Source organism: Pristiophorus japonicus, chromosome 21, assembly GCF_044704955.1.
Source record: "Pristiophorus japonicus isolate sPriJap1 chromosome 21, sPriJap1.hap1, whole genome shotgun sequence".
Lineage (NCBI taxonomy): Eukaryota > Metazoa > Chordata > Chondrichthyes > Pristiophoridae > Pristiophorus > Pristiophorus japonicus.
Genome location: NC_091997.1, coordinates 65,669,759 through 65,695,216, shown reverse-complemented (window position 1 = coordinate 65,695,216; position 25,458 = coordinate 65,669,759). Strand labels below are relative to the sequence as shown.

Below are 25,458 nucleotides of genomic sequence, written 5' to 3'. Positions count from 1 at the left end.
ACCTTGTCAAAAGCCTTTTGAAAGTCCAAATACACCACATCCACTGGTTTCCCTTGTCCACTCTACTAGTTACATCCTCAAAAAATTCCAGAAGATTCGTCAAGCATGATTTCCCTTTCATAAATCCTGACTCGGTCTGATCCTGTCACTGCTTTCCAAATGCGCTGCTATTTCATCCTTAATGATTGATTCCAACATTTTCCCCACTACTGATGTCAGGCTAACCGGTCTATAATTACCCGCTTTCTCTCTCCCTCCTTTTTTAAAAAGTGGCGTTACATTAGCTACCCTCCAGTCCATAGAAACTGATCCAGAGTCGATAGATTGTTGGAAAATGATCACTAATGCATCCACTATTTCTAGGGCCACTTCCTTAAGTACTCTGGGTTGCAGACTATCATGACCCGGGAATTTATCGGCATTTAATCCCATCAATTTCCCGAACACAGTTTCCCGCCTAATAAGGATATCTTTCAGTTCCTCATTCTCACTAGACCCACTGTCCCCTAGTACATTTGGAAGGTTATTTGTATCTTCCTTTGTGAAGACAGAACCAAAATATTGGTTCAATTAGTCTGCCATTTCTTTGTTCCCCATTATAAATGCACCTGAATCCGACTGCAAGGGACCTACGTTTGTCTTTCCTAATCTTTTTCTCTTCACATATTTATAGAAGCTTTTGCAGTCAGTTTTTATGTTCCCTGCAAGCATCCTCTCATACTCTATTTTCCCTTTCTTAATTAAACTCTTAGTCCTCCTCTGTTGAATTCTAAATTTCTCCCAGTCCTCAGGTTTGTTGCTTTTTCTAGCCAATTTATATGCCTCTTCCTTGGTTTTAACACTATCCTTAATTTCCCTTGTTAGCCATGGTTGAGCCACCTTCCCAGTTTTATTTTTACTCCAGACAGGGATGTACAATTGCTGAAGTTCATCCATGTGATCTTTAAATGTTTGCCATTGCTTTTCCACCGTCAACCCTTTAAGTATCCTCTGCCATTCTATTCTAGCCAATTCACACCTCATACCGTCGAAGTTACCTTTCCTTAAGTTCAGGATCCTAGTTTCCGAATTAACTTTGTCACTCTCCATCTTAATAAGGAATTCTACCATATTATGGTCACTTTTCCCCAAAGGGCCTCGCACAACAAGATTGCTAATTAGTCCCTTCTTATTACACATCACCCAGTCTAGGATGGCCAGCTCCTTGGTTGGTTCCTCGACATATTGGTCTAGAAAACCATCCCTAATACACTCCAGGAAATCCTCCTCCCACCGCATTGCTACCAGTTATGTTAGCCCAATCTATATGTAGATTAAAGTTGCCCATGATCAGAGTCCAGTCCGAATGACTTGTGTTTCTGTAGCAACTTTTACGACCACCGCATGTTCCAAAGTGCTACACAGCCAATGAAGCACTTATTGAAGTGTAGTCATTGTTGTAATGTAGAAAATGTGGCAGCCAATTTGCACACAAGCTCCCACAAACAGCAATGTGATAATGACCAGATTATCTGTTTTAGCGATGTTGATCAAGGGATATTGGCCAAGACACCGGGGATAACTCCCGTGCTCTCCTTCGAACTACTGCCATTCAATCTTTTACATCCACCTGAGAGAGCAGACAGGGCTTCGGTTTAATGTCTCATCTGAAAGACCGCACCTCCGACAGTACAGCGCCCCCTCAGTACTGCTCCTCCGACAGTGCGGCACTCCCTCAGTACTGCCCCTCCAACAGTGCGGCACTCCCTCAGCACTACACTGGTGTGTCAGTCTAGATTATGTGCTCGAGTCTCTGGAGTGGGTCTTGAATCTTCTGACAATATGGGTAAGAAACAGACTGAGTCACTTGTAAGATGGTTTCGGACGGGACAAAATCTAACTGTTCTTCCGTTCTCTCAGTGGAATACCAGGGTCAGAACATCAGCATCTGTTTCCCGAGCGTGGGTGAGGATGGAGTGCAGGCTGAGGGGAACATAGTTGCGATCATTGGAGCCGCCATCATGTACTGCTGTGTGTTGTTTGCTTGGTAAGTCAAATGGACTAATCTGTCAATTTCCACACTCCCTCTTAAACATCCACTCCCTCCACCACTGGTGCACTGTGGCTACAGTATGTGCACCATCTACAAGAAACTACAGAAACTCTTCGGCAGCACCTCCCAAACCTGTGACCTCTTCCACCTAGAAGGACAAGGGCAGTGGCTGCATGGGAACACCACCACCTGCAAGTTCCCCCCCAAGTTCACACCATCCTGAATTGGACATATTTCGCCATTCCTTCATCGTCGCTGGGTCAAAATCCTGCAACTGCCTCCCTGACAGCACTGTGGGAGCACTTTCACCACATGGACTGCAGCGGTTCAAGAAGGCAGCTCACCATCACCTTCTCAAAGGATGACTAGGGAACTTGTGACGGCTGTCACTGGGCTGGAAGCTTAGCCTGCCCGAGGTCACAACAAAATGGCGGGTGGGGGGCACAACTGTTGCCATTTGGTGGAGCTGGAACTTGGTGTCCAGGACGGGTTAGTCACTTGCCACATGTGGATGATTGGGAATCCCGTTTGTGACTAATTGCATTGCTGATACCACTAAATAAAAAAAGATAAGTAGCAGACATTGCTGTGACCACAATCCTCAGGCCATGTGAACTTTAATCCTTTGTGCTTTTGTTGGTAAAATGGTGAGAGAAGCAGAGAATGCGAGTGTTTTGTGATGGATGTGAGTGCTGGAGGGGACAGAGAGAGATTTCTTGCTGTGGGTTGCGAGTGTTCGGCATTAATTGTCCAATCTGTAGCATCCTTTGCAACAACCTGATTGGGTGTCTCTCCTTCTCCCTATGCCTTCTGGGCAGTAACGAAGCCTCTTACCTGGCCAAGGTGTTTGGGCCCTCGTGGATGCTGTGGGTCTACAGATACGAGTTCAAGGTCAGTGAGTGTCCTGTCATCGCTAATCCAGCCTCATCCTCACGGAGCTTCATTCATGTTCGTTCCATTCCCCAGGCCTTCTCTGGTTCCTCTTCCACTTTTACATAGCAACAGGAGGAGGTCCATGCAGACCCTCGAGCCTGTTACATTAGGAACAAGAGGAGGCCATTCAGCCCCTCGAGCCTGTTACATTAGGAACAGGAGGAGGCTATTCAGCCCCTTGAGCCTGTTACACAGGAACAGGAGGTCATTCAGCCCCTCGAGCCTATTCCGCCATTCAGTTAGATCACAGTTGATCTTTATCTTAGCTTCATATACCCACCTCGGATCCATAACCCTCAATACCCTTATCCAACAAAACTCTATAGTCATCTCAGTTTGGACATTTTCACTTTTGATAGATCTGGATGTTTTCACATTTTTCTTCTGTTATTTTTGATTTCTCCCCAAAATATTCTTCGCTCCTCCTTTCTGCTATTATTAGGGTTTATCTCCAAAGTACCCACAGCAATTCCCATTCCCGATCCTTTCCCCTCCGCCTCGCTCAGTTACATCCCATGATGATTTCTCTCTTTTCCATTACAGAAAGCTTCCTGCTGTTTCTGCTGGCTGGACGAGGAAGGTGAGAGACAGCATTTCATCTAAACTCTCCTCAAACCTGCTGATTCTCCCCGGGCTACAGTTCCTGAAGGTGCTGCCACTCTCTGGGCTACAGTTCCTGAAGGTGCTGACTCTCCCTGGGCTACAGTCCCTGAAGGTGCTGACTCTCCCTGGGGTACAGTCCCTGAAGGTGCCGACTCTCCCTGGGGTACAGTCCCTGAAGGTGCCGACCCTCCCTGGGGTACAGTCCCTGAAGGTGCCGACACTCCCTGGGGTACAGTCCCTGAAGGTGCCGACCCTCCCTGGGGTACAGTCCCTGAAGGTGTCGACCCTCCCAGGGCTACAGTCCCTGAAGGTGCCGACTCTCCCTGGGCTACAGTCCCTGAAGGTGCCGACTCTCCCTGGGCTACAGTCCCTGAAGGTGTCGGCTCTCCCTGGGCTACAGTCCCTGAAGGTGCCGACTCTCCCTGGGGTACAGTCCCTGAAGGTGCCGACTCTCCCTGGGGTACAGTCCCTGAAGGTGCCGACTCTCCCTGGGGTACAGTCCCTGAAGGTGCCGACTCTCCCTGGGGTACAGTCCCTGAAGGTGCCGACTCTCCCTGGGGTACAGTCCCTGAAGGTGCCGACTCTCCCTGGGGTACAGTCCCTGAAGGTGCCGACCCTCCCTGGGCTACAGTCCCTGAAGGTGTCGACCCTCCCTGGGCTACAGTCCCTGAAGGTGCCGACCCTCCCTGGGCTACAGTCCCTGAAGGTGCCGACCCTCCCTGGGCTACAGTCCCTGAAGGTGCCGACTCTCCCTGGGCTACAGTCCCTGAAGGTGCCGACTCTCCCTGGGGGAAGGTGCCGACTCTCCCTGGGGTACAGTCCCTGAAGGTGCCGACTCTTCCTGGGGTACAGTCCCTGAAGGTGCCGACTCTCCCTAGGGTACAGTCCCTGAAGGTGCCGACTCTCCCTGGGGTACAGTCCCTGAAGGTGCCGACTCTCCCTGGGGTACAGTCCCTGAAGGTGCCGACTCTCTCTGGTGTACAGTCCCTGAAGGTGCCGACTCTCCCTGGGGTACAGTCCCTGAAGGTGCCGACTCTCCCTGAGGTACAGTCCCTGAAGGTGCCGACTCTCCCTGGGGTACAGTCCCTGAAGGTGCCGACTCTCCCTTGGGTACAGTCCCTGAAGGTGCCGACTCTCCCTGGGGTACAGGCCCTAAAGGTGCCGACTCTCCCTGGGGTACAGTCCCTGAAGGTGCCGACTCTCCCTGGGGTACAGTCCCTGAAGGTGCCGACTCTCCCTGGGGTACAGTCCCTGAAGGTGCCGACCCTCCCTGGGGTACAGTCCCTGAAGGTGTCGACCCTCCCAGGGCTACAGTCCCTGAAGGTGCCGACTCTCCCTGGGCTACAGTCCCTGAAGGTGCCGACTCTCCCTGGGCTACAGTCCCTGAAGGTGCCGACTCTCCCTGGGCTACAGTCCCTGAAGGTGCCGACTCTCCCTGGGGTACAGTCCCTGAAGGTGCCGACTCTCCCTGGGGTACAGTCCCTGAAGGTGCCGACTCTCCCTGGGGTACAGTCCCTGAAGGTGCCGACTCTCCCTGGGGTACAGTCCCTGAAGGTGCCGACTCTCCCTGGGGTACAGTCCCTGAAGGTGCCGACTCTCCCTGGGGTACAGTCCCTGAAGGTGCCGACTCTCCCTGGGGTACAGTCCCTGAAGGTGCCGACCCTCCCTGGGCTACAGTCCCTGAAGGTGCCGACGCTCCCTGGGCTACAGTCCCTGAAGGTGCCGACTCTCCCTGGGCTACAGTCCCTGAAGGTGCCGACTCTCCCTGGGGGAAGGTGCCGACTCTCCCTGGGGTACAGTCCTTGAAGGTGCCGACTCTTCCTGATGTACAGTCCCTGAAGGTGCCGACTCTCCCTGGGGTACAGTCCCTGAAGGTGCCGACTCTCCCTGGGCTACAGTCCCTGAAGGTGCCGACTCTCCCTGGGGGAAGGTGCCGACTCTCCCTGGGGTACAGTCCCTGAAGGTGCCGACTCTTCCTGGGGTACAGTCCCTGAAGGTGCCGACTCTCCCTGGGGTACAGTCCCTGAAGGTGCCGACTCTCCCTTGGGTACAGTCCCTGAAGGTGCCGACTCTCCCTAGGGTACAGTCCCTGAAGGTGCCGACTCTCCCTGGGGTACAGTCCCTGAAGGTGCCGACTCTCCCTGGGGTACAGTCCCTGAAGGTGCCGACTCTCTCTGGTGTACAGTCCCTGAAGGTGCCGACTCTCCCTGGGGTACAGTCCCTGAAGGTGCCGACTTTCCCTGGGGTACAGTCCCTGAAGGTGCCGACTCTCCCTGGGGTACAGTCCCTGAAGGTGCCGACTCTCCCTTGGGTACAGTCCCTGAAGGTGCCGACCCTCCCTGGGGTACAGTCCCTGAAGGTGCCGACTCTCCCTGGGGTACAGTCCCTGAAGGTGCCGACCCTCCCTGGGGTACAGTCCCTGAAGGTGTCGACCCTCCCAGGGCTACAGTCCCTGAAGGTGCCGACTCTCCCTGGGCTACAGTCCCTGAAGGTGCCGACTCTCCCTGGGCTACAGTCCCTGAAGGTGCCGACTCTCCCTGGGCTACAGTCCCTGAAGGTGCCGACTCTCCCTGGGGTACAGTCCCTGAAGGTGCCGACTCTCCCTGGGGTACAGTCCCTGAAGGTGCCGACTCTCCCTGGGGTACAGTCCCTGAAGGTGCCGACTCTCCCTGGGGTACAGTCCCTGAAGGTGCCGACTCTCCCTGGGGTACAGTCCCTGAATGTGCCGACTCTCCCTGGGGTACAGTCCCTGAAGGTGCCGACTCTCCCTGGGGTACAGTCCCTGAAGGTGCCGACTCTCCCTGGGGTACAGTCCCTGAAGGTGCCGACTCTCCCTGGGGTACAGTCCCTGAAGTTGCCGACTCTCCCTGGGGTACAGTCCCTGAAGGTGCCGACTCTCCCTGGGCTACAGTCCCTGAAGGTGCCGACTCTCCCTGGGGTACAGTCCCTGAAGGTGCCGACTCTCCCTGGGGTACAGTCCCTGAAGGTGCCGACTCTCCCTGGGGTACAGTCCCTGAAGGTGCCGACTCTCCCTGGGGTACAGTCCCTGAAGGTGCCGACTCTCCCTTGGGTACAGTCCCTGAAGGTGCCGACCCTCCCTGGGGTACAGTCCCTGAAGGTGCCGACTCTCCCTGGGGTACAGTCCCTGAAGGTGCCGACCCTCCCTGGGGTACAGTCCCTGAAGGTGTCGACCCTCCCAGGGCTACAGTCCCTGAAGGTGCCGACTCTCCCTGGGCTACAGTCCCTGAAGGTGCCGACTCTCCCTGGGCTACAGTCCCTGAAGGTGCCGACTCTCCCTGGGCTACAGTCCCTGAAGGTGCCGACTCTCCCTGGGGTACAGTCCCTGAAGGTGCCGACTCTCCCTGGGGTACAGTCCCTGAAGGTGCCGACTCTCCCTGGGGTACAGTCCCTGAAGGTGCCGACTCTCCCTGGGGTACAGTCCCTGAAGGTGCCGACTCTCCCTGGGGTACAGTCCCTGAAGGTGCCGACTCTCCCTGGGGTACAGTCCCTGAATGTGCCGACTCTCCCTGGGGTACAGTCCCTGAAGGTGCCGACTCTCCCTGGGGTACAGTCCCTGAAGGTGCCGACTCTCCCTGGGGTACAGTCCCTGAAGGTGCCGACTCTCCCTGGGGTACAGTCCCTGAAGTTGCCGACTCTCCCTGGGGTACAGTCCCTGAAGGTGCCGACTCTCCCTGGGCTACAGTCCCTGAAGGTGCCGACTCTCCCTGGGGTACAGTCCCTGAAGGTGCCGACTCTCCCTGGGGTACAGTCCCTGAAGGTGCCGACTCTCCCTGGGGTACAGTCCCTGAAGGTGCCGACTCTCCCTGGGCTACAGTCCCTGAAGGTGCCGACTCTCCCTGGGGTACAGTCCCTGAAGGTGCCGACTCTCCCTGGGGTACAGTCCCTGAAGGTGCCGACTCTCCCTGGGGTACAGTCCCTGAAGGTGCCGACTCTCCCTGGGGTACAGTCCCTGAAGGTGCCGACTCTCCCTTGGGTACAGTCCCTGAAGGTGCCGACCCTCCCTGGGGTACAGTCCCTGAAGGTGCCGACTCTCCCTGGGGTACAGTCCCTGAAGGTGCCGACCCTGCCTGGGGTACAGTCCCTGAAGGTGTCGACCCTCCCAGGGCTACAGTCCCTGAAGGTGCCGACTCTCCCTGGGCTACAGTCCCTGAAGGTGCCGACTCTCCCTGGGCTACAGTCCCTGAAGGTGCCGACTCTCCCTGGGCTACAGTCCCTGAAGGTGCCGACTCTCCCTGGGGTACAGTCCCTGAAGGTGCCGACTCTCCCTGGGGTACAGTCCCTGAAGGTGCCGACTCTCCCTGGGGTACAGTCCCTGAAGGTGCCGACTCTCCCTGGGGTACAGTCCCTGAAGGTGCCGACTCTCCCTGGGGTACAGTCCCTGAAGGTGCCGACTCTCCCTGGGGTACAGTCCCTGAATGTGCCGACTCTCCCTGGGGTACAGTCCCTGAAGGTGCCGACTCTCCCTGGGGTACAGTCCCTGAAGGTGCCGACTCTCCCTGGGGTACAGTCCCTGAAGGTGCCGACTCTCCCTGGGGTACAGTCCCTGAAGTTGCCGACTCTCCCTGGGGTACAGTCCCTGAAGGTGCCGACTCTCCCTGGGCTACAGTCCCTGAAGGTGCCGACTCTCCCTGGGGTACAGTCCCTGAAGGTGCCGACTCTCCCTGGGGTACAGTCCCTGAAGGTGCCGACTCTCCCTGGGGTACAGTCCCTGAAGGTGCCGACTCTCCCTGGGGTACAGTCCCTGAAGGTGCCGACCCTCCCTGGGGTACAGTCCCTGAAGGTGCCGACTCTCCCTGGGGTACAGTCCCTGAAGGTGCCGAATCTCCCTGGGGTACAGTCCCTGAAGGCGCCGACTCTCCCTGTGAATTACGCATTGGATCAACATTAAATCTTTTTATTTAAAAGATTGTGTTTAGTTTTAAAAGCTGTGTGAAATGAATAAGCTTGCCCTGAGGTTTGAAGGGGATTTATTATTGTATTGTGAGCTAGAATTGTTTGTCCCAGATCGTCTGATTATCTCGACAAATTGTATTTAATGTGTTTGTTCCCTTACCTAAATGTTTGGAATGATTTTGTTTTGTCGTGATCTGTTGCCGCAGAGCCCATTTATGAAGTGGAGAGCACCGGGGGGCAGAAGGTGATTCACAATGAACTGGAGCAAGTAACGTACAGCTACTCCTCCTTCCATTTTGTCTTCTTCTTGGCCTCATTGTACGTCATGATGACCCTGACCAACTGGTTCAAGTGAGTCGCGTCTCGGGAACAGTTCAGTCGAATTGTTTAAGAGGTGGCTCACGCCTCGCCTGCTGGGGGCACTGAGCCCTACAGAGTTACAGATCTCAGCCGTCATTGGGGGGGGGGGGGGGGGTGGGGGTGCGTCTCACTTGACCTCAGCGCCTCTCGGCCTTGGGCTAAGGACACAGTCCCTGACCACTGTCCAGTGACTCCTGGTGGAAAGTGTGTGAGAATATCGTGTGGGTATTAGGTCGAGGAAGTCTGTTGCTCCTCCTTGCCTGTGTCCCGACAGTCTGGGCATTTGCGGGAGGTACTGGGCGGTGGGGACGGGCAGACAGTAGAACTGCACCCCTGCGAGAGTCAATGCCTGAAGGAGAAAGTGGGTAAGTTACAGCAGAAAGAAGGACAGCTCAGTCTTAATGCTCAGTCCCCAGGACTAGGGTTATGGGGAGCGGGCAGGGAAGTGGAGCTGAGCCCATGATCAGATCAGCCATGATCGTATTAAATGACTGAGCAGGCTCAAGGGGCCACATGATCGACTCCTGCTCCTATTTCTTATATTTCCATCGCCAAAGAAAAACTTGCATTTATACTGCGCCTTTCACGACCACCGGACGTCTCAAAGCGCTTTACCGCCAATGAAATACTTTTGAAGTGTAGTCACTGTGGGAAATGCGGCAGCCAACTTGCGCACAGCAAGCTCCCACAAAAAGCAATGTGATAATGACCAGATCATCTGTTTTTGTTATGGGAGTTGGGCCAAATGGCCTGTTTCTGTGCTGTGTGGGATGGACTAGTGGGAATATTAACTGTTCATCATTTTTCGTATGTAATCTCGACACTGAAAGCCCCGATCCATACTTGACTTGAAACATTTCTAAACATTTGGATATTTCTAAACAAGGGCATCAAGGGATATGGGGACAGCGCAGTAAAGTGGAGTTGAGGTAGAAGATCAGCCGTGATCTCATTGAATGGCGGAGCAGGCTCGAGGGGCCGAATGGCCTACTCCTTCTCCCAATTCTTATGTTCTTAACAGTTTATAGAGTATTTCTGATTCCTCTATACCTGGTGTGTCTCACCGGCACTGATAATGCTCTCTGTCTGTCTCTCTCTCCCTCTCTCTCTATTCTCGGTTGACGCTCCAGCTACGAGACAGCTACGCTGGAGACGGTGTTCTCACAGGGCAGCTGGTCGACCTTCTGGGTGAAGAGCTGGTCGTGCTGGCTGTGCCTGCTGCTGTACCTGGTCATCCTCGTGGGCCCTCCGTGCTGCGTGGACAGTGAACGGCGCCACACGGTCCACGCCAAATAGCCGCTCCACCCGCCAAGTTCGGGACTGCGGGGGCTTCAGCCGTGAGCACGAGACGGTGGAATCGTTTAGCGGCCGAGGGCCCTCAACTTGCTGATTCCTTTTTGCAAATCCGGGGGCTGCAACACTCGACCCGCAGTCGGTTTGGAAATATTGCTTCAAGCTTCAAATGGCAGCTGAAACGCCACATAAAGGGCACAACGCCACATAAAGAGCACGGTGGTGGCCCATCGGACTAGAAACTCCGCGAGTTCGAATCCCACCGGGAGCAAATTGCGAAATCAAATTGAATACATTCCAGTGGCTGGCACCCAGGAAAATGACCATGAAAATCCGTCGGATTGTCGTAAAGACCCAATGAGTGAAGGGAACCTCTTCCCCCCCCCCCCCCCCCCCCGCCACCTGGCCATAGCACTCCACGTGACTCCAGTCCCACACTGTGTGTGTGTGTGTCGACTCTTCATCGCCGCCGAGGTGACCGGAGCAGACCGTTTCATGGAGAAGGAAACGAGGAGGGGGTTTCGATGGAGTAAATCAGGCGAAACTGTTCCCAGTGGCGGGAGGGTCGGTAACCAGAGGATGCAGATTGACTGTGATTGGTAAAAGAACCAGAGGCGACATGAGGAAAATATTGTGATTTTTATGCAGCAAGCAGATTCAATAGTAACTTTCAAAAGGGAAATTGGATAAATACTTGATGGGGAAACATTTGTTGGGCTGTGGGGGGGGAGTGGGACTAATTGCACAGGCACGATGGACTCCTGCTGTACTGTGAGATTCTATGAAGGGTGAGCGGTCCCTCCTCAGGGTGACAAGTGAAGACAGCGATGGTCAGTTCTGACGCTGAGTCTCGGGGCCGGGACTTTGTGGCCGCAGAGTCGGACACTCGGTGCATCACCAGCTTCAGCTGTCGGGGCTCCAACCTGCATTGCACAGCAGCCCGCTGCGCTCGGGAATCCGTGGAGAGGCAAGGGGAGAGTGGTCAGCTGAATGGTTCCGCGGCACCGATCCAGCGAGCATAGGACGCGACATCTGAGGCCCGAGCCTGGCTCTGTGCGACATCTCTCCATCCCACTCGATGTCCGTGAAGGGGCGGGCGGGGGAAGAGTCCACGTCGGGGACGCGCGAGATTTGTGAGGTGAACAAGGTTGTAATGTTCAATAAAGCTGCTGCACCGCCTGCATTTGGGTCCGCTCGGCCCCTGGGCGGGTTATTGCGCTGCGGAGGCGCCGAGTGTTCGCGGGCTCGAGCCGCCCGCTGCCTTCCCGCCCTTCACCGGCACGCGTCTTCAGCATGACGTGCCATCGTCCCGCGCTCGGCCAGCGGCTGTCCGCCTCACGCCGCGCACGGGCAGCGTCACGTCATCAACGCGCTTCTCGTCATCCAATCAGTACCGAGATACACCCGCGCCAACCGCGCGCACTGGCAGTGGGCCCCGCTCCAGAGACTTGAACACAAAATGTCATCCGACCATCCCAGGTCAGTGCTGAGGGAGCGCCGCCCTGTCGGAGGGTCAGTGCTGAGGGAGCGCCGCCCTGTCGGAGGGGCAGTGCTGAGGGAGCGCCGCCCTGTCGGAGGGGCAGTGCTGAGGGAGCGCCGCACTGTCGGAGGGTCAGTGCTGAGGGAGCGCCGCACTGTCGGAGGGGCAGTGCTGAGGGAGCGCCGCCCTGTCGGAGGGTCAGTGCTGAGGGAGTGCCGCACTGTCGGAGGGTCAGTGCTGAGGGAGCGCCGCACTGTCGGAGGGGCAGTACTGAGGGGGCCCCGCACTGTCGGAGGGGCAGTACTGAGGGAGCGCCGCCCTGTCGGAGGGGCAGTGCTGAGGGAGCGCCGCCCTGTCGGAGGGTCAGTGCTGAGGGAGTGCCGCACTGTCGGAGGGTCAGTGCTGAGGGAGCGCCGCACTGTCGGAGGGGCAGTACTGAGGGGGCCCCGCACTGTCGGAGGGGCAGTACTGAGGGAGCGCCGCCCTGTCGGAGGGGCAGTGCTGAGGGAGCGCCGTCCTGTCGGAGGGTCAGTGCTGAGGGAGCGCCGCACTGTCGGAGGGGCAGTACTGAGGGGGCCCCGCACTGTCGGAGGGTCAGTACTGAGGGGGCGCCGCACTGTCGGAGGGGCAGTACTGAGGGGGCGCCGCACTGTCGGAGGGGCAGTGCTGAGGGAGTGCCACACTGTCGGGAAATGGCAGAGACGTTGAACAAATATTTTGTATCAGTCTTCACGGTAGAAGACACCAAAAACATCCCACTAGTGGATAATCAAGGGGCTATAGGGAGGGAGGAACTTAATACAATCACTATTACTAAAGAAGTAGTACTTGGTAAAATAATGGGACTAAAGGTAGACAAGTCCCCTGGACCTGATGACTTACATTCTAGGTCTTAAAAGAAGTGGCTGCAGAGATAGTGGATGGTTGTAACCTACCAAAATTCCCTGGATTCTGGGGCGGTCCCAACAGATTGGAAAACCGCAAATGTAACATCCCTATTTTAAAAAGGAAGCAGACAGAAAGCAGAAAACTATAGACCAGTTAGCCTAACATCTGCCGTTGGGAAAATGCTTGACTCCATTACTAAGGAAGCAGCAGCGGGACATTTGGAAAAGCATAATTCAATCAAGCAGAGCCAGCATGATTTTATGAAAGGGAAATCATGTTTCACAAACGAGAGTCGGGATAAATGGGTCATTTTTCGGTTGGCAAACAGTAACTAGTGGGGTGCCGCAGGGATCGGTGCTGGGTCCTCAAATATTTACAATCTATATTAATGACTATGATGAAGGGACCGAGTGTAATGTAGCCAAGTTTGCTGATGATACAAAGATGGGTGGGAAAGCAAATTGTCAAGAGGACACAAAAAATCTGCAAAGGGATTTAGACAGGCTGAGTGAGTGGGCAAAAATTTGGCAGATGTTGGAGTATAATGTGGGAAAATGTGAGGTTATCCACTTTGGCAGTAAAAATAGAAACACAAATTATAATTTAAATGGAGAAAGATTGCAAAGTGCTGTAGTACAGCGGGACCTGGGGGTCCTTGTGCATGAAACACAAAAAGTTAGTATGCAGGTACAGCAAGTAATCAGGAAGGCAAATGGAATGTTGCAAGGGGGATGGAGTATAAAAGCAGAGAAGTCCTGCTACAACTGTACAGGGTATTGGTGAGGCCACACCTGGAGTACTGCGTCCAGTTTTGGTCTCTGTATTTAAGGAAGGATATACTTGCATTGGAGGCTGTTCAGAGAAGGTTCACTAGGTTGAATCCGGAGATGAAGGGGTTGACTTATGAAGATAGGTTGAGTAGGTTGGGCCTATACTTATTGGAGTTCAGAAGAATGAGAAGTGATCGTATCAAAATATATAAGATAATGAGGGGGCTCGACAAGGTGCATGCAGAGGATATTTCCACTCATAGGGGAAACTAAAACTCGGGGACATAGTCTCAGAACAAGGGGCTGCCCATTTAAAACTGAGATGAGGAGAAATTTCTTCTCAGAGGGTTGTAAATCTATGGAATTCTCTGCCCCAGAGAGCTGTGGAAACTGGGACATTGAATATATTTAAAGTGGAGATTAGACAGATTTTTGAGCAATAAGGAAATAAAGGGTTATGGGGAGTGGGCAGGGAAATGGAGTTGAGTCCATGATCAGATCAGCCATGATCTTATTGAATGGTGGAGCAGGCTCGAGGGGCCGTATGGCCTACTCCTGCTCCTATTTCTTAAGTTCCTCCATCAAACCGCCGTGTCACGCCTCAACAACACAAGTACAAAGAAACACAGGAAGCCGTTTCAAACAGGAGACAGAATGTCTGTGACCTTCGAGTGACCTTACTAATCACACAAAAATAGAGATTGTAGGAGAACAGCTCAAGGGGCTGAATGGCCTCCTTCTGGCCTTTTATCTTCCTTGAGTTTATGGTAGTTTCTCTCCTCCCGTCCCCTCCCCACTACCCTCTCTTTTTTTCTCCTCTTCCTTCTCTTCCCGTCTTTCCTCTCCCCCGCCTCACTTTCATTTTCTCCTCTGATTTCTCCTCCTGTCCTCCTCTCCAATCCTATTCCATCTCTTCCCCTCTCCCCTCCCCGTGCCCCACTTCCTCTCTATTCGCCTTCTGCACTCCCTCCCTCTCCTGAAGGCACTGACTAACTGGGGTCCCACACTCTCTATACCCTACCCAAATTCCAATTCGTTAGCAGGAGTCTCGGCACTCCATCAGGACGGGACCATGTGATTGATTGGACCTGTGACCTTCTGTCATGTAACACTGATCCGCATCAGATAATAAATATTTACAATTAGCCAGTAAAAGACTCCGCTGGTTACTTGTTAAACTGCTCGAATATTCGATTATCTGTGCTGCACATTCCCGAAGTGTTTAGGTATCGGGTTCACTTGAAGCAAACCAAGGCTGAAGTATCAGAGGACACCTGCAGCCTATTCCTCCTGCATTGTTGCCTCTCAGAATAAAACAGCAACAGGGTCATTTTAAAGTGCATTGTACACCAGCATGGCTCACTGAGCCCGGGGCTGGGGTTGGGGCGGCAATGCTCAGTCTGGGGACCAGAGCCTGCCGATTGTCGGGGAATCCCCAGAGTCCAAGGGTTTACACGCTTCAAGATGACGAACCAGTCATGGGGGAATTCTGAACACTCCTCTCCGCATTGTGTACGTGATAGACGTGGTCACTCAGACTCAGAAAGGCACACACACTGACACACGGACACAACTCGTTCATTTTGGCAAAAAAGTGTTAATTTTCAATTTGGTAAACTCACTGTCACTAAAATCATCGTTTTTGTCAAGCGGATGGTGCAGAATGTGATATTGCTGGTATTTTAAATGTTACTGTTCCTTTTGACAGGAACTTGAGCATTCAGGAAAGAATCGAAGTGTTTATTGGTCTATGGGATTATTTATTGCATTCTTTCTCGCTGATTACCGCAGACACGTCATTAAAATCAGATAGGCTAAAAAAACACAGTACATTTCAAGAGACCCTTTCCCCGCCTCCCCCCATCAACCCGCCTCCGCCTCCACCTCCCTCCTCCAGCCCTTCCCCATCAACCCGCCTCTCCCCCCTCTGCCCCTCTTCCGAGCCCCCTGACTCCTCCCTCCCCCGCTCTTCTCCATCAGCCCACCTCCCCCCGCCCCCCTCCTGACCCACCCCTCCTCCTCTGGCCCCCCTCCGCAGCCCCCAACCCCTCCCTCTCCCTCCCCATCAACCCATATGCCCCCCTCCAGCCTCTCCCCAACAACCTGCTTTCCCCCCCTCCCCATTAACCCCCACCAACTCACCTCCTCCCCCACCCTCAGCTCCCCGCCCTTTCCCATCAACACACCTCCTCTGCAATCCCCCTCCCCAGCCCCCCCATCAACCCACCTCTGTGCCCCCTCCCCCTTCTCCAGTCCCTCCCCGTCAACCCACCGCACCCCCGTCCCCGCCCCTGCCTTCCGCTCCCTCCCCCGCCCTCCCATCAACCCCCTCCGACCCTGCTTCTCTCCCCCAGTGGCCCATTAAAAACACACCATCATTCAATTCAATTGCTCAAATAAAATGTGCTCTCCAATAAATACTTTGATATAATATGAACTATGCACAGATATTTATACATAGATTTATACATTTAGTGTCTAATTCAGAAAAATCCGACCCCTAAAGAGTCTTTGTTTAAAATCTCGGGATACTCCCACACTCAACATTTCGCAGAATTAATCGTCGGGACAGAATAAAGTTCTTCCATCCTGAGATTGTTTGAGCTGCACTGGTGCAGGGGACGGACTCACTCCAACCCTCCTTCGCTCGCTCACTCCCTCACTCACCCTCACTCCCTCCCTCACCCCCTTGCTCCTTGTACTCACTCGATCACTCATTCCCTCCATTGCTCATTTGCTCCCTTACTCCCCACTCACTCTCTCCTCATTCAGACTCCCTCACTCAGACTCCCTTGCTCTCTCTCACTCCCTTCCACCCTCACTGACTGACTCACCCACTCAACCAGATTCATTCTCTCCCTCACGCCTAGCACGATGATCTATTTGGATATTTATTCTGCTGTCACTACGTGTTCTGAAACACCCATGCACAGTCAGTGTATGTGGATACAGTACTCTATAGTCCAAAGTCTACATTAAATGATGAAAAGGCCTTGAACAGCTATGTGCCCAACTCATCTCATTGTTTGCTGTTCCTGTGTGGTTAAAGGATTCTCCTACAAGAGTAAACCTCCGATTCCGACCTTGCCCTCCCGATGTGTAAACGAGTGGTCTGGATTAGATCAGGGTGATTTACCAGTGAGCAACTTTCACAACCTCAGGATGTCCCAAAGAGCTTTACAGCCAATAAAGTACTTTTGGACTGTAGTTACTGTTATAATGTAGGTAACGCGGCAGCCAATTTGTGCACAACAAGCTCCCACAAACAGCAATGTCACAATGACCAGATAATCTGTTTTTGTTATGTTGATTGACGGATAAATATTGGCCAGGACACCGGGAAGAACTCCCCTGCTCTTCAAAATAGTGCAATGGGATCTTTTAAGCCTACATGAGAAGGCAGGCAGGACCTCGGTTTAACATCTCATCCAAAAGACAGCACCTTCGACAGTGTAGCTCTCTCTCAGTATTGCACTGGAGTGTCAGCCTGGATTTTTGTGCTCAAGTCCCTGGAGTGGGACTTGAATCCACAACCTTCTGACTCCGAGGCAAGAGTGCTACCCACTGAACCACAGCTGAACTAAACCAGCATTTATTACAGTATTGGTAGACAGAGAGAGGTCCGACACCGAGTTATCAGGTGATGGCCATTCTCTTATCGAGCAACAGCTGCAGCTTGTGACCCTGTGGGTAATCTTATTTTGCAAACCTACAGGTGGGTTTATGTCAGTGAAGGGATTCGCTGCTGTCTACATTCCCTGATGAGGAATGGTTCGATTGAGGGGAGGGGGAGGGGTTTGGGCAGCAATTCTCTGACTTTGTTCTGAAGCTCAAAAGATCTGATATCCGTTCATCCCGCAGCCGGTTCCTGTAATGTCAATAATTTCAGGCCGACACTCGCTCAGCATTTGCTGCACCCTCCATTTCTTGCAGTCTGATCCCATTATGCGATTGGCCGCTGTCATCAATCTCAACCCAACGTGTCGAGTGCGGCCTCGACTGGTGTGAGCCAGGCGGGGTTCAAAAGACCAACACTCGTCTCACAACGGTCCTGTGAAAGGGAAAATTCAAATGTCTTCATCACACAACTTGGAGCGAGCTGTTGGCTTTGCGAGAATGTTACCGCCTCAGAGTTAGGAGATGCAGGGCACGGGAGATGTGCAGAACCATTGGCTCGCAGTGTCTCAGAAAGGTCTGTCTGTTGTGCAGAGATCAGGAAGCACTTTCTGCGTGTAGAATGGCCCCAGGTTAAGCTACCAACTGGCCCGTGGAACCATCCGGCCCATGGTTGGATGACCAATGGCCAACCGACTAAAGAGCCAGAGCGAAAGGAGGTCCTACCGAAATCCCAATCAATCTCTGGTCAAGTCACACTCAGTCAGCACAAGGTGACCGCTAATTTCTGCGGACGGTCATGACACTGGCTTGATACCTATCCAGGAGCGGTGGTCTTGAGCTGGTACCCCCGCTTCTCACACTCCTTGTCCAGGCCCCGCATGAGTTTGTCTTCCTGTGACCGGTAGGCTCGGACGAAGCTGTCCGTCTCCAGCAAAATCCTGTTCAGCGTCCGCTCGTAGTTCACGTGTCTCCGCGCCATCACCACGTACTCCCTCGCCTCTTGGAGTCTAGGGCAGTCACAGGCGTTTGGGACCCACAGGAATTCCCGCCTCAAGACGGCAAAATGCTTCTTGTAGGTCGTCATCACCTGAACGTCGTAGCGTGTCTCCATCCCGATGATTCTCTTACTAATAATCTTCACATGGATCACTGAGCGGGATGAGAGAGAGAAAAGCTTCAGCAACATTGAAAAGAAAACAAAGACTTGCACTTATATAGCTCCTTTCACGACCTCAGGACGCCATTCACAGCCAATGGAGTACTTTTGAAGTGCACAACAAGATCCCAGGAACAGCATTGTGATAATGCCCCAGATAATCTGTTTGGGCCAATTTAAGCTGAGCCGCCCATTGGGAAACTGACGGGATGGAGAGCAATGTTGGTCTCACACCAATGTCCCCATTAATGTTCCCTGGAGCTCCCGCTCACCCGCTTTGGAAAAAACGCGCATGCGGGAATTCTGAATGGGCCGCGCCGCCCATTAAAGAGGCCAAAAAAATAACTAAAGGGAATATTCTTTGACCTTTCCCCACCTGATTCTACTCCCCATTGAAGTCAACGGAGACAAATATTGGGTGGGATGTAAAACTGGCATTCCACCCAATCCCATGGGATTAACGCCCAATGAGCTCGGTTAAAATCACCCCCATTGAGTATGTAAATGTATCCAACGTTTTCTCCCTTTGCTTACTTCCCGTCTCTCCTGAAGGCACTGACTCCTCACGGGGACACAGGTTCCATTTGCACTGAGCACCCTTCCACATCTTGCCATTCTTTTTGTGCGAGCATCAACACCGCAGACAAAATCCATCCCGCCCTCACCTCGTGCCTGCCCAAACACGGGCCCCTTCCATCGGGTGGGGGCGGCGGTTAGTGACCAGAAGCACGGAACCTTCATTACCCGAGGGATGGCCACTTTGATGAGTGTGTCTCTGGCTCTTCACCCCACAATCTGTCCAACCATCGGGAGATAGAGCAAGGAGCACTGCTCCCTCTTTCTCTGTATCCAGTGATGGAAACCAACAAATGTTATAAAGGAGTGGAGCCATCCCAGCTGGCCAATGAGTTCCATTGAAATGATTGGACCTTTTAATAGGCCTGCGGGTCTGTAGGAGGGAGTAGCCAAGGAGATGTCACGCCTCTCCATCACAATGCAATGAAGGTTCACTCAGACTGATCTCTGGGATGGGAGGATTGTCCTATGAGGAGAGATTGAGTAGACTAGGCCTATATTCTCTACTGTTTAGAAGAATGAGAGATGATCTCATTGAAACATAAAAATTTCTTAGAGCTTGACAGGGTAGATGCAGGGAAGATGTTTCCTCTGACTGGGGAGTCTAGCGCCAGGGGTCACAGTTTCAGAATATGGGGTCGGCCATTTTGGACTGAGATGAGGAGAAACCTCTTCACTGAGAGGGTGGTGGAGGCTCAATCGTTGAGTATATTCAAGACCAAGATCGCTAGATTTTTGGATATTAAGGGAATCAAGGGATATGGGGATAGTGCAGGAAAGTGGAGTCGAGGTCGAAGATCAACCATGATCTGATTGAATGGCGGAGCAGGCTCGATGGGGCTGAATGGCCTACTGCTCCTAATTCTTATGCTCATGTGTTCTTTCCCATCACTCTACGGATCTTCATTGCTCAGGGTGGGCCTTGAGAAATATCTGGCTTGCAATCCGATTGAGGAGCAGGACGCCTCATCCCTTGGTTTAACATCTCATCTGAAAGACTCGTGAGGACAGGAGTAAGAGGCTGAGCCGAGGGAATGGCACTCAGTTTGATTGAAGAGAACGACAATAGGAAGGGCTACTCACCGAGATCTTTCTCGCAGTACTGCTTCATGCGATTTGATTTGCCACGAACCCTTCGACACTTGCCGCAGTTGTCTAGGACACCAGGAGTGAAAGAGATCACAATCAGACTTCATGCCTAATGGGAAATGGGTCATGACTGGTAAACTCATGACACAAAGGAGCAGCAAAAAGAAAACACAAACTCACAGTTATGTACCTTTCGTGAACTTGGGACATCCCAAAGGGCTTCACTGAAGTACTTTTGGAGTGTAGTCACTGTGTAGGAAATGCAACAACCAATTTGCACACAGCAAGCTCCCACCAAGAAATAGTGCCATGGAATCTTTTACACCCACCTGAGAGAGCAGACGGGGCCTCGATTTAACATCTCATCTGAAAGACAGCCCCTTGGTCAATGCAGCATTTCCTCAGCACTGCACTGGTGTGTCAGCCTGGATTTCATACTCAAGTCTCTGGAGCGGGACTTGAACCCACAATCTTATGACTCAGAGGCGAGAGTGCTACCCACTGAGCCACGGCACTTTCAAAGAAAAGCAGGGGAGTTTTCCATGGTGTCCTGGGGCCAATATTTAGGCCTCAACCAACATCACTAAAACAGATTATCTGGCCACGATCACATTGCTGTTTGTGGGAGCTTGCTGTGCGCAAATTGGCTGCTGTGTTTGCCTACATTACAACAGTGACTTCACTTCAAAAAGTGCCTCAATGGCTGTAAAGCGCTTTGAGTCGTCGGTGGTCATGAAAGGCGCTATATAAATGCAACTCTATTTCTTTTGGTTGTGGCATTGCATTACCATTGGAGACAAAGATTGCAGCTCCATTTTTAGCCGTGCGCTGTTTACATTGCTGGGTTGCCATTGACTTCAGAGTTGATGTTGGCAGGTACCCAGTGCAATGTTAAACTATCGGACACCATGTGGATGCAGTTGGCACATGCTCCCCTCTCACAGCTTGCCCCTTCTGTTACTAATTATAAAAAGTGTTTGGAAATAGCCAGAGGGCAGCTGCTGTTCATTGAGAGCCTGCGGGAATTCATGATTCTTTTTATGAAGTGTTTATTTCGGAGGCATCGATTGACGTGAATGAAACGACACGAGGCAGTGACAGAACAAATCCCTGCGCCCGCCCCTCACTGCTTACACCCCTGCCACTGACCCCTGGACAGGTCACCACCCCGTGCCTAGATGTGAGGACCCTCCGATATTGCTAACCTCTCGTGCTGAATAAGTTCCCAACAAGATTGTTACTTTTCATCAATAACACATTGTTTTTGGAGCAAAAAGGTCTGAGTTTTCAAAATCACTGAAATCTTTGGCATCAATAACTAGCACCAGTTAACCAGGGGATCATATTGGTGTATCAAGGTTAAATCATCTACTGAACACTTGGCTAAAACCTTCCTGACAGCATAAACATCAAGAATCTGAAAATAGGGAGATTCTGGAACATTCTCTCAGGCTTGCACACACCACCATATTAGGAGAAGGTATGACAGCAAAATGGGGCCAAATATTTACTGCCATGTCAGTCAGAAGCACATTCACCCTCGTCCGTGGGACATCAATCTCCCCATTCTCAGCCTCATAAACCCCAAGCTTGCTATAACTCTACAGCCCCAACCTCCCTCCTCCTCTCTCCCACTCTTTCCACCTTGCTGCTTATCTGCAGTCCAGGTATTGCTTCTTAACCTGGAGTTCCTGATACAGAACACTTTATAAATGAACATTTAACAATCCAGTTTTACAAACGGAATGATATTTGTTTGTTAGACCAGGTACAGCCCCTGCCTCTTCCCAGGTGAATTGATGAATGTAAGTTCTATACAGGATGGTGAACTATTTTCCTATTGGTGGCTGAAGGTCCAAGTAAAGTTGGGTAATATAATAATTCGAGACATGTTTTCATATGATACATGTTAAACTGGGGCCCCGTCTGCCCTCTCAGGTGGATGTAAAAGATCCCAGGGCATTATATGAAGGAGAGTAGAGGAGTTCTTCCCGATGTCCTGAGGCCAATATTTATCCCTCAATCAACATTGATAAAACAGATTATCTGGTTATTTATCACACTGCTGTTTGTGGGAGTTTGCTGTGCGCAAATTGACTGCTGCGATTCCCTAATTACAACAGTGACTACACTTCAAAAAGGACTTCATAAGAATTAGGAGCAGGAGTAGACCCTACGGCCCATCTAGCCTGCTCCGCCATTCAATAAGATCATGGCTGATCATCGACCTCAACTCCACTTTCCCACCCGATCCCCATATCCCTCGATTCCCCTTGAGTACAAAAATCTATCGATCTTCATTGGCTGTGAAGTGCTTGGGGACGTTTTGAGGTTGTGAAATGAGCAAGTCTTTCTGTTCTCAGAGTTAAAGGTACGATGTAGATTCTTGGGATGTAACTAGGGCTGTGTGTCCCTCACAGCAGGGAGATAGCACTTCACACTAACTAAAGCTGACATGTTTAATCCTCTTTAGTCAGCTTCTCGTGGCCCAGCTCCTCGCCTCCAGCTTTACTATAAAAAGGTCAACACACTGGGAGTTTCTAAACTTCGGAGCTAGATTATAAAAGATTACAGTCCGGTCAGGAGCTAGGGGTGAACCAACAATTTGTATTTATATATCACCTTTAACGTAGTGAAACGTCCTGAGGCTCTTCACAGGAGTATCATAAGAGAAAAAATTTGACACTAAGCTGCATAAGGAGTAATTAGGGCAGGTGACCAAAAGCGTCGTCAAAGAGGTAGGTTTTAAGGAGCGTCTTAAAGAAGAGATGGAGAGGTTTAGGGAAGGAGTTCCAGAGCTTGGGGCCCAGGCAATAGAAGGCACGGCCACCGATGGTTGAGCGATTATAATCAGGGATGTTCAAGAGGCCAGAATTAGAGGAGCGCAGACATCTCGGAGGGTTGTGGGACTGGAGAAGATTACAGAGATAGGGAGGGGCGAGGCCATGGAGAGATTTGAAAACGAGGATGAGAAAACCGGTCTGACCTCCAGCCCGCAGCTGTGCGCAATGTCTGTGTCAGCAGAGGCTGCGGGTTTAGCAACAGGAGCTTCCTCTCCAGCACCTCCCTATTAATACTGGGACACGGGGTCACGAGACTGGCTGAGCCTCCCGTTACCGACAGCATCTGATGGAGGGTCTGGAGCTCCCTCCACAGTGACTCGTGCCTCACCTGGTCACATACTGACCCCTACAGACCAGAAAAACACTAGCTCCAATTGCTGGACCTTGCCGAGATAGCTGAGACTGCGGACATGGTGCTACAACTGGTCTCAGTGCCCAGTCTAAAGAGAAAGAAACATCAAGATTCCCGCTGCCAATTAATATTCAGTGCCTTCTGCTGGTAACAATGTGCGTGTGTGTGTGTGCGTGGTGGAGGGGTGGGGGAGAATGTGCTGTGCACGTGTCAGTGTTTGCGTGAGTGTCTTTCACTCTGTTAACCTGGAACATCAGGACCCTCATGGACAACCCCAACAGCGACAGGCCAGAACGCCGCACCACCATAGTTGCCCGGGAACTTAGGCGCTTTGATATCGACATCGCCGCCCTTAGTGAGACCCGGTGGGAAGGGGAAGGCCTGCTCAAGGAACATGGTGGAGGGTACACCTTCTTCTGGAAAGGGAAACCAGAAGAAGAACGCAGCCTCCATGGATTGGCTTCGCCATCAAAAATGAGCTGGTGACCGCCTCAAAGACTCCCCCTGCGGGGCTAACGAACGCCTCATGACTCTTCGACTCACCCTATCCCGGAACCAGTGCACCACAGTCATCAGTGCGTACACCCCGACACTTGATGCAACTGATGAGGCCAAAGAGGGTTTTTACACCAACCTCGAAAAATCCCTGTCCTGCATCCCTGCGGATCCTCCTCAGTGACTTCAACGCCAGGGTTGGCAAGGACACAGACCTCTTGGGGGGACGTGATTGGCAGAGAGGGGGTAGTGAAAGCCAACTCCAGTGGTACCCTACTCCTGACAAAATGTCTAGAGCACGAACTTGTCATCACCAACACCTTGTTCCGTCAGAGGCATCGTGGCAACACCCTCGCTCCAAGCACTGGCACCTGCTTGACTATGTCATCGTCCGAGCCAGGGATCGCAAGGATGTGCGCATCACCTACACCATGACAGGAGCCGATGTCTGCTGGACGAACCACCACCTAATTCGATCCATCATCGACATCAACATAGCCCCAAAGTGGAGGGGGCAGCAGAAGCAGTGCCGCAAAAAAGTCAATGCTGGAGCACTTACGGACCCAGCTAAGAGAGCCCTATACAGCCAGCGCCTCACAGCTAACCTGGCGTGCCTTGACAACCCCGAGACGCAGAATGCCCACAGCGCTTGGTCTGCCCTCCAAGCCTCCATAACCAGTGCCTGCAAAGAGACCCTCGGTTACCCAACCAGGAAACACCAGGGCTGGTTTGATGAGAATGATCAAGAGATCCAAGAGCTAATAGATCGCAAGTGCAGAGCATTTCTGAGCCTTAAGCAACAACCCAATGCGGGAGCAGCAAAACAGCATTGCAGGCGGCTCAAGGCTGAGGTCCAACAAAAAACCCAGGACCTAAAGAACAGGTGGTGGATGAAGAAAGCACAGGAGATACAGCAGCTGGCCAACAACCATGATGTGTGAGGATTCTTCATCGCAGTCAAGGCCACCTACGGGCCAAACACCCAAGGCTCCACCCCACTGCTGGTCAAGAACGGGGAAACACTCATCAAGGACACCGAGGCAGTCAGGGCCCGCTGGAAGGAGCACTTCGAAGATCTCAATCGAGACTCTGCCTTTGACTCGAGTGTTCTCGACTCCATCCCGCAGCATGCTACCCGTCACCACCTCAGTGAGACCCCAGCACTACACAAGGTAGAAAAAGCCATAAGACAGCTTAAAAACAACAAGGCTATGGGTGCGGACGGAATCCCTGCTGAGGCATTGAAGTATGGCGTAGAGGCACTGCTGGCACGAATACACGACCTCATCTCTCATCTGGAGGGAGGAGAGCATGCCGAGGGATCTCAAAGATGCAGTAATCGTGACCATCTTTAAAAAAGGGACAAGTCTGACTGCGGCAACTACAGAGGAATCTCCCTGCTATCAGCCACTGGGAAAGTCGTCACTAGAGTCCTCCTCAACCGTCTTCTTCCCGTGGCCGAGGAACTGCTCCCGGAGTCACAGTGCGGATTTCGTCCCCTACGGGGCACAACGGACATAATCTTTGCAGCGTGACAGCTGCAGGAAAAATGCAGGGAACAGCGCCAGCCCTTATACATGGCCGCCTTCGACCTTACAAAGGCCTTTGACTCTGTCAACCCTGAGGGTCTATGGAGCGTCCTCCTCCGTTTTGGATGCCCCCAAAAGTTCATTACCATCCTCCGCCTGCTCCACGACGACATGCAGGCTGTGATCCTTACCAACGGATCCATCACAAACCCAATCCACGTCCGGACCGGGGTCAAACAGGGCTGCATCATCGCCCCAACCCTCTTCTCAATCTTTCTCGCCGCCATGCTCCACGTCACAATCAACAAGCTCCCCGCTGGAGTGGAACTAAACTACAGAACCAATGGGAACCTGTTGAACCTGCGCCGTCTCCAGGCCAGATCCAAGACCATCCCCAACCTCTGTCGTCGAGCTGCAGTACGCGGACGACACCTGCGTGTGTGCACATACAGAGACTGCACTCCAGGACATAGTCGACGTATTTACTGAGGCGTACGGAAGCATGGGACTTATGCTAAACACCCGTA

General features: G+C 52.5%; 2 protein-coding genes across 4 annotated transcripts in view; one reads left to right on the top strand and one right to left on the bottom strand.

Annotated features, from left to right (window-relative positions):
* The window catches only part of serinc4 (serine incorporator 4), a 40,595-nt gene extending 30,430 nt beyond the window's left edge, over positions 1 to 10,165 (top strand). The window contains exons 8-12 of the mRNA XM_070864913.1: positions 1,900 to 2,026; positions 2,851 to 2,923; positions 3,509 to 3,545; positions 8,689 to 8,833; positions 9,973 to 10,165. Of these exons, the coding sequence (XP_070721014.1) occupies positions 1,900 to 2,026; positions 2,851 to 2,923; positions 3,509 to 3,545; positions 8,689 to 8,833; positions 9,973 to 10,138 (548 nt within the window). The 3' untranslated portion in view covers positions 10,139 to 10,165. The remainder of the gene's footprint in view (positions 1 to 1,899; positions 2,027 to 2,850; positions 2,924 to 3,508; positions 3,546 to 8,688; positions 8,834 to 9,972) is intronic.
* A 5,802-nt stretch (positions 10,166 to 15,967) lies between these two features.
* Positions 15,968 to 25,458, bottom strand: part of LOC139234044 (ADAMTS-like protein 5) — a 60,094-nt gene continuing 50,603 nt past the window's right edge. For 2 of the 3 annotated variants that reach the window (XM_070864911.1, XM_070864910.1), the window contains 2 exons: positions 19,707 to 19,778; positions 15,968 to 18,040 (listed from right to left, as the gene is read on the bottom strand). In XM_070864911.1, coding sequence (XP_070721012.1) covers positions 17,706 to 18,040; positions 19,707 to 19,778 — 407 coding nt within the window. In that variant the 3' untranslated portion in view covers positions 15,968 to 17,705. Of the gene's footprint in view, positions 18,041 to 19,706; positions 19,822 to 25,458 lie in introns of all 3 variants that reach the window. The other variant, XM_070864912.1, reaches the window with a different exon arrangement.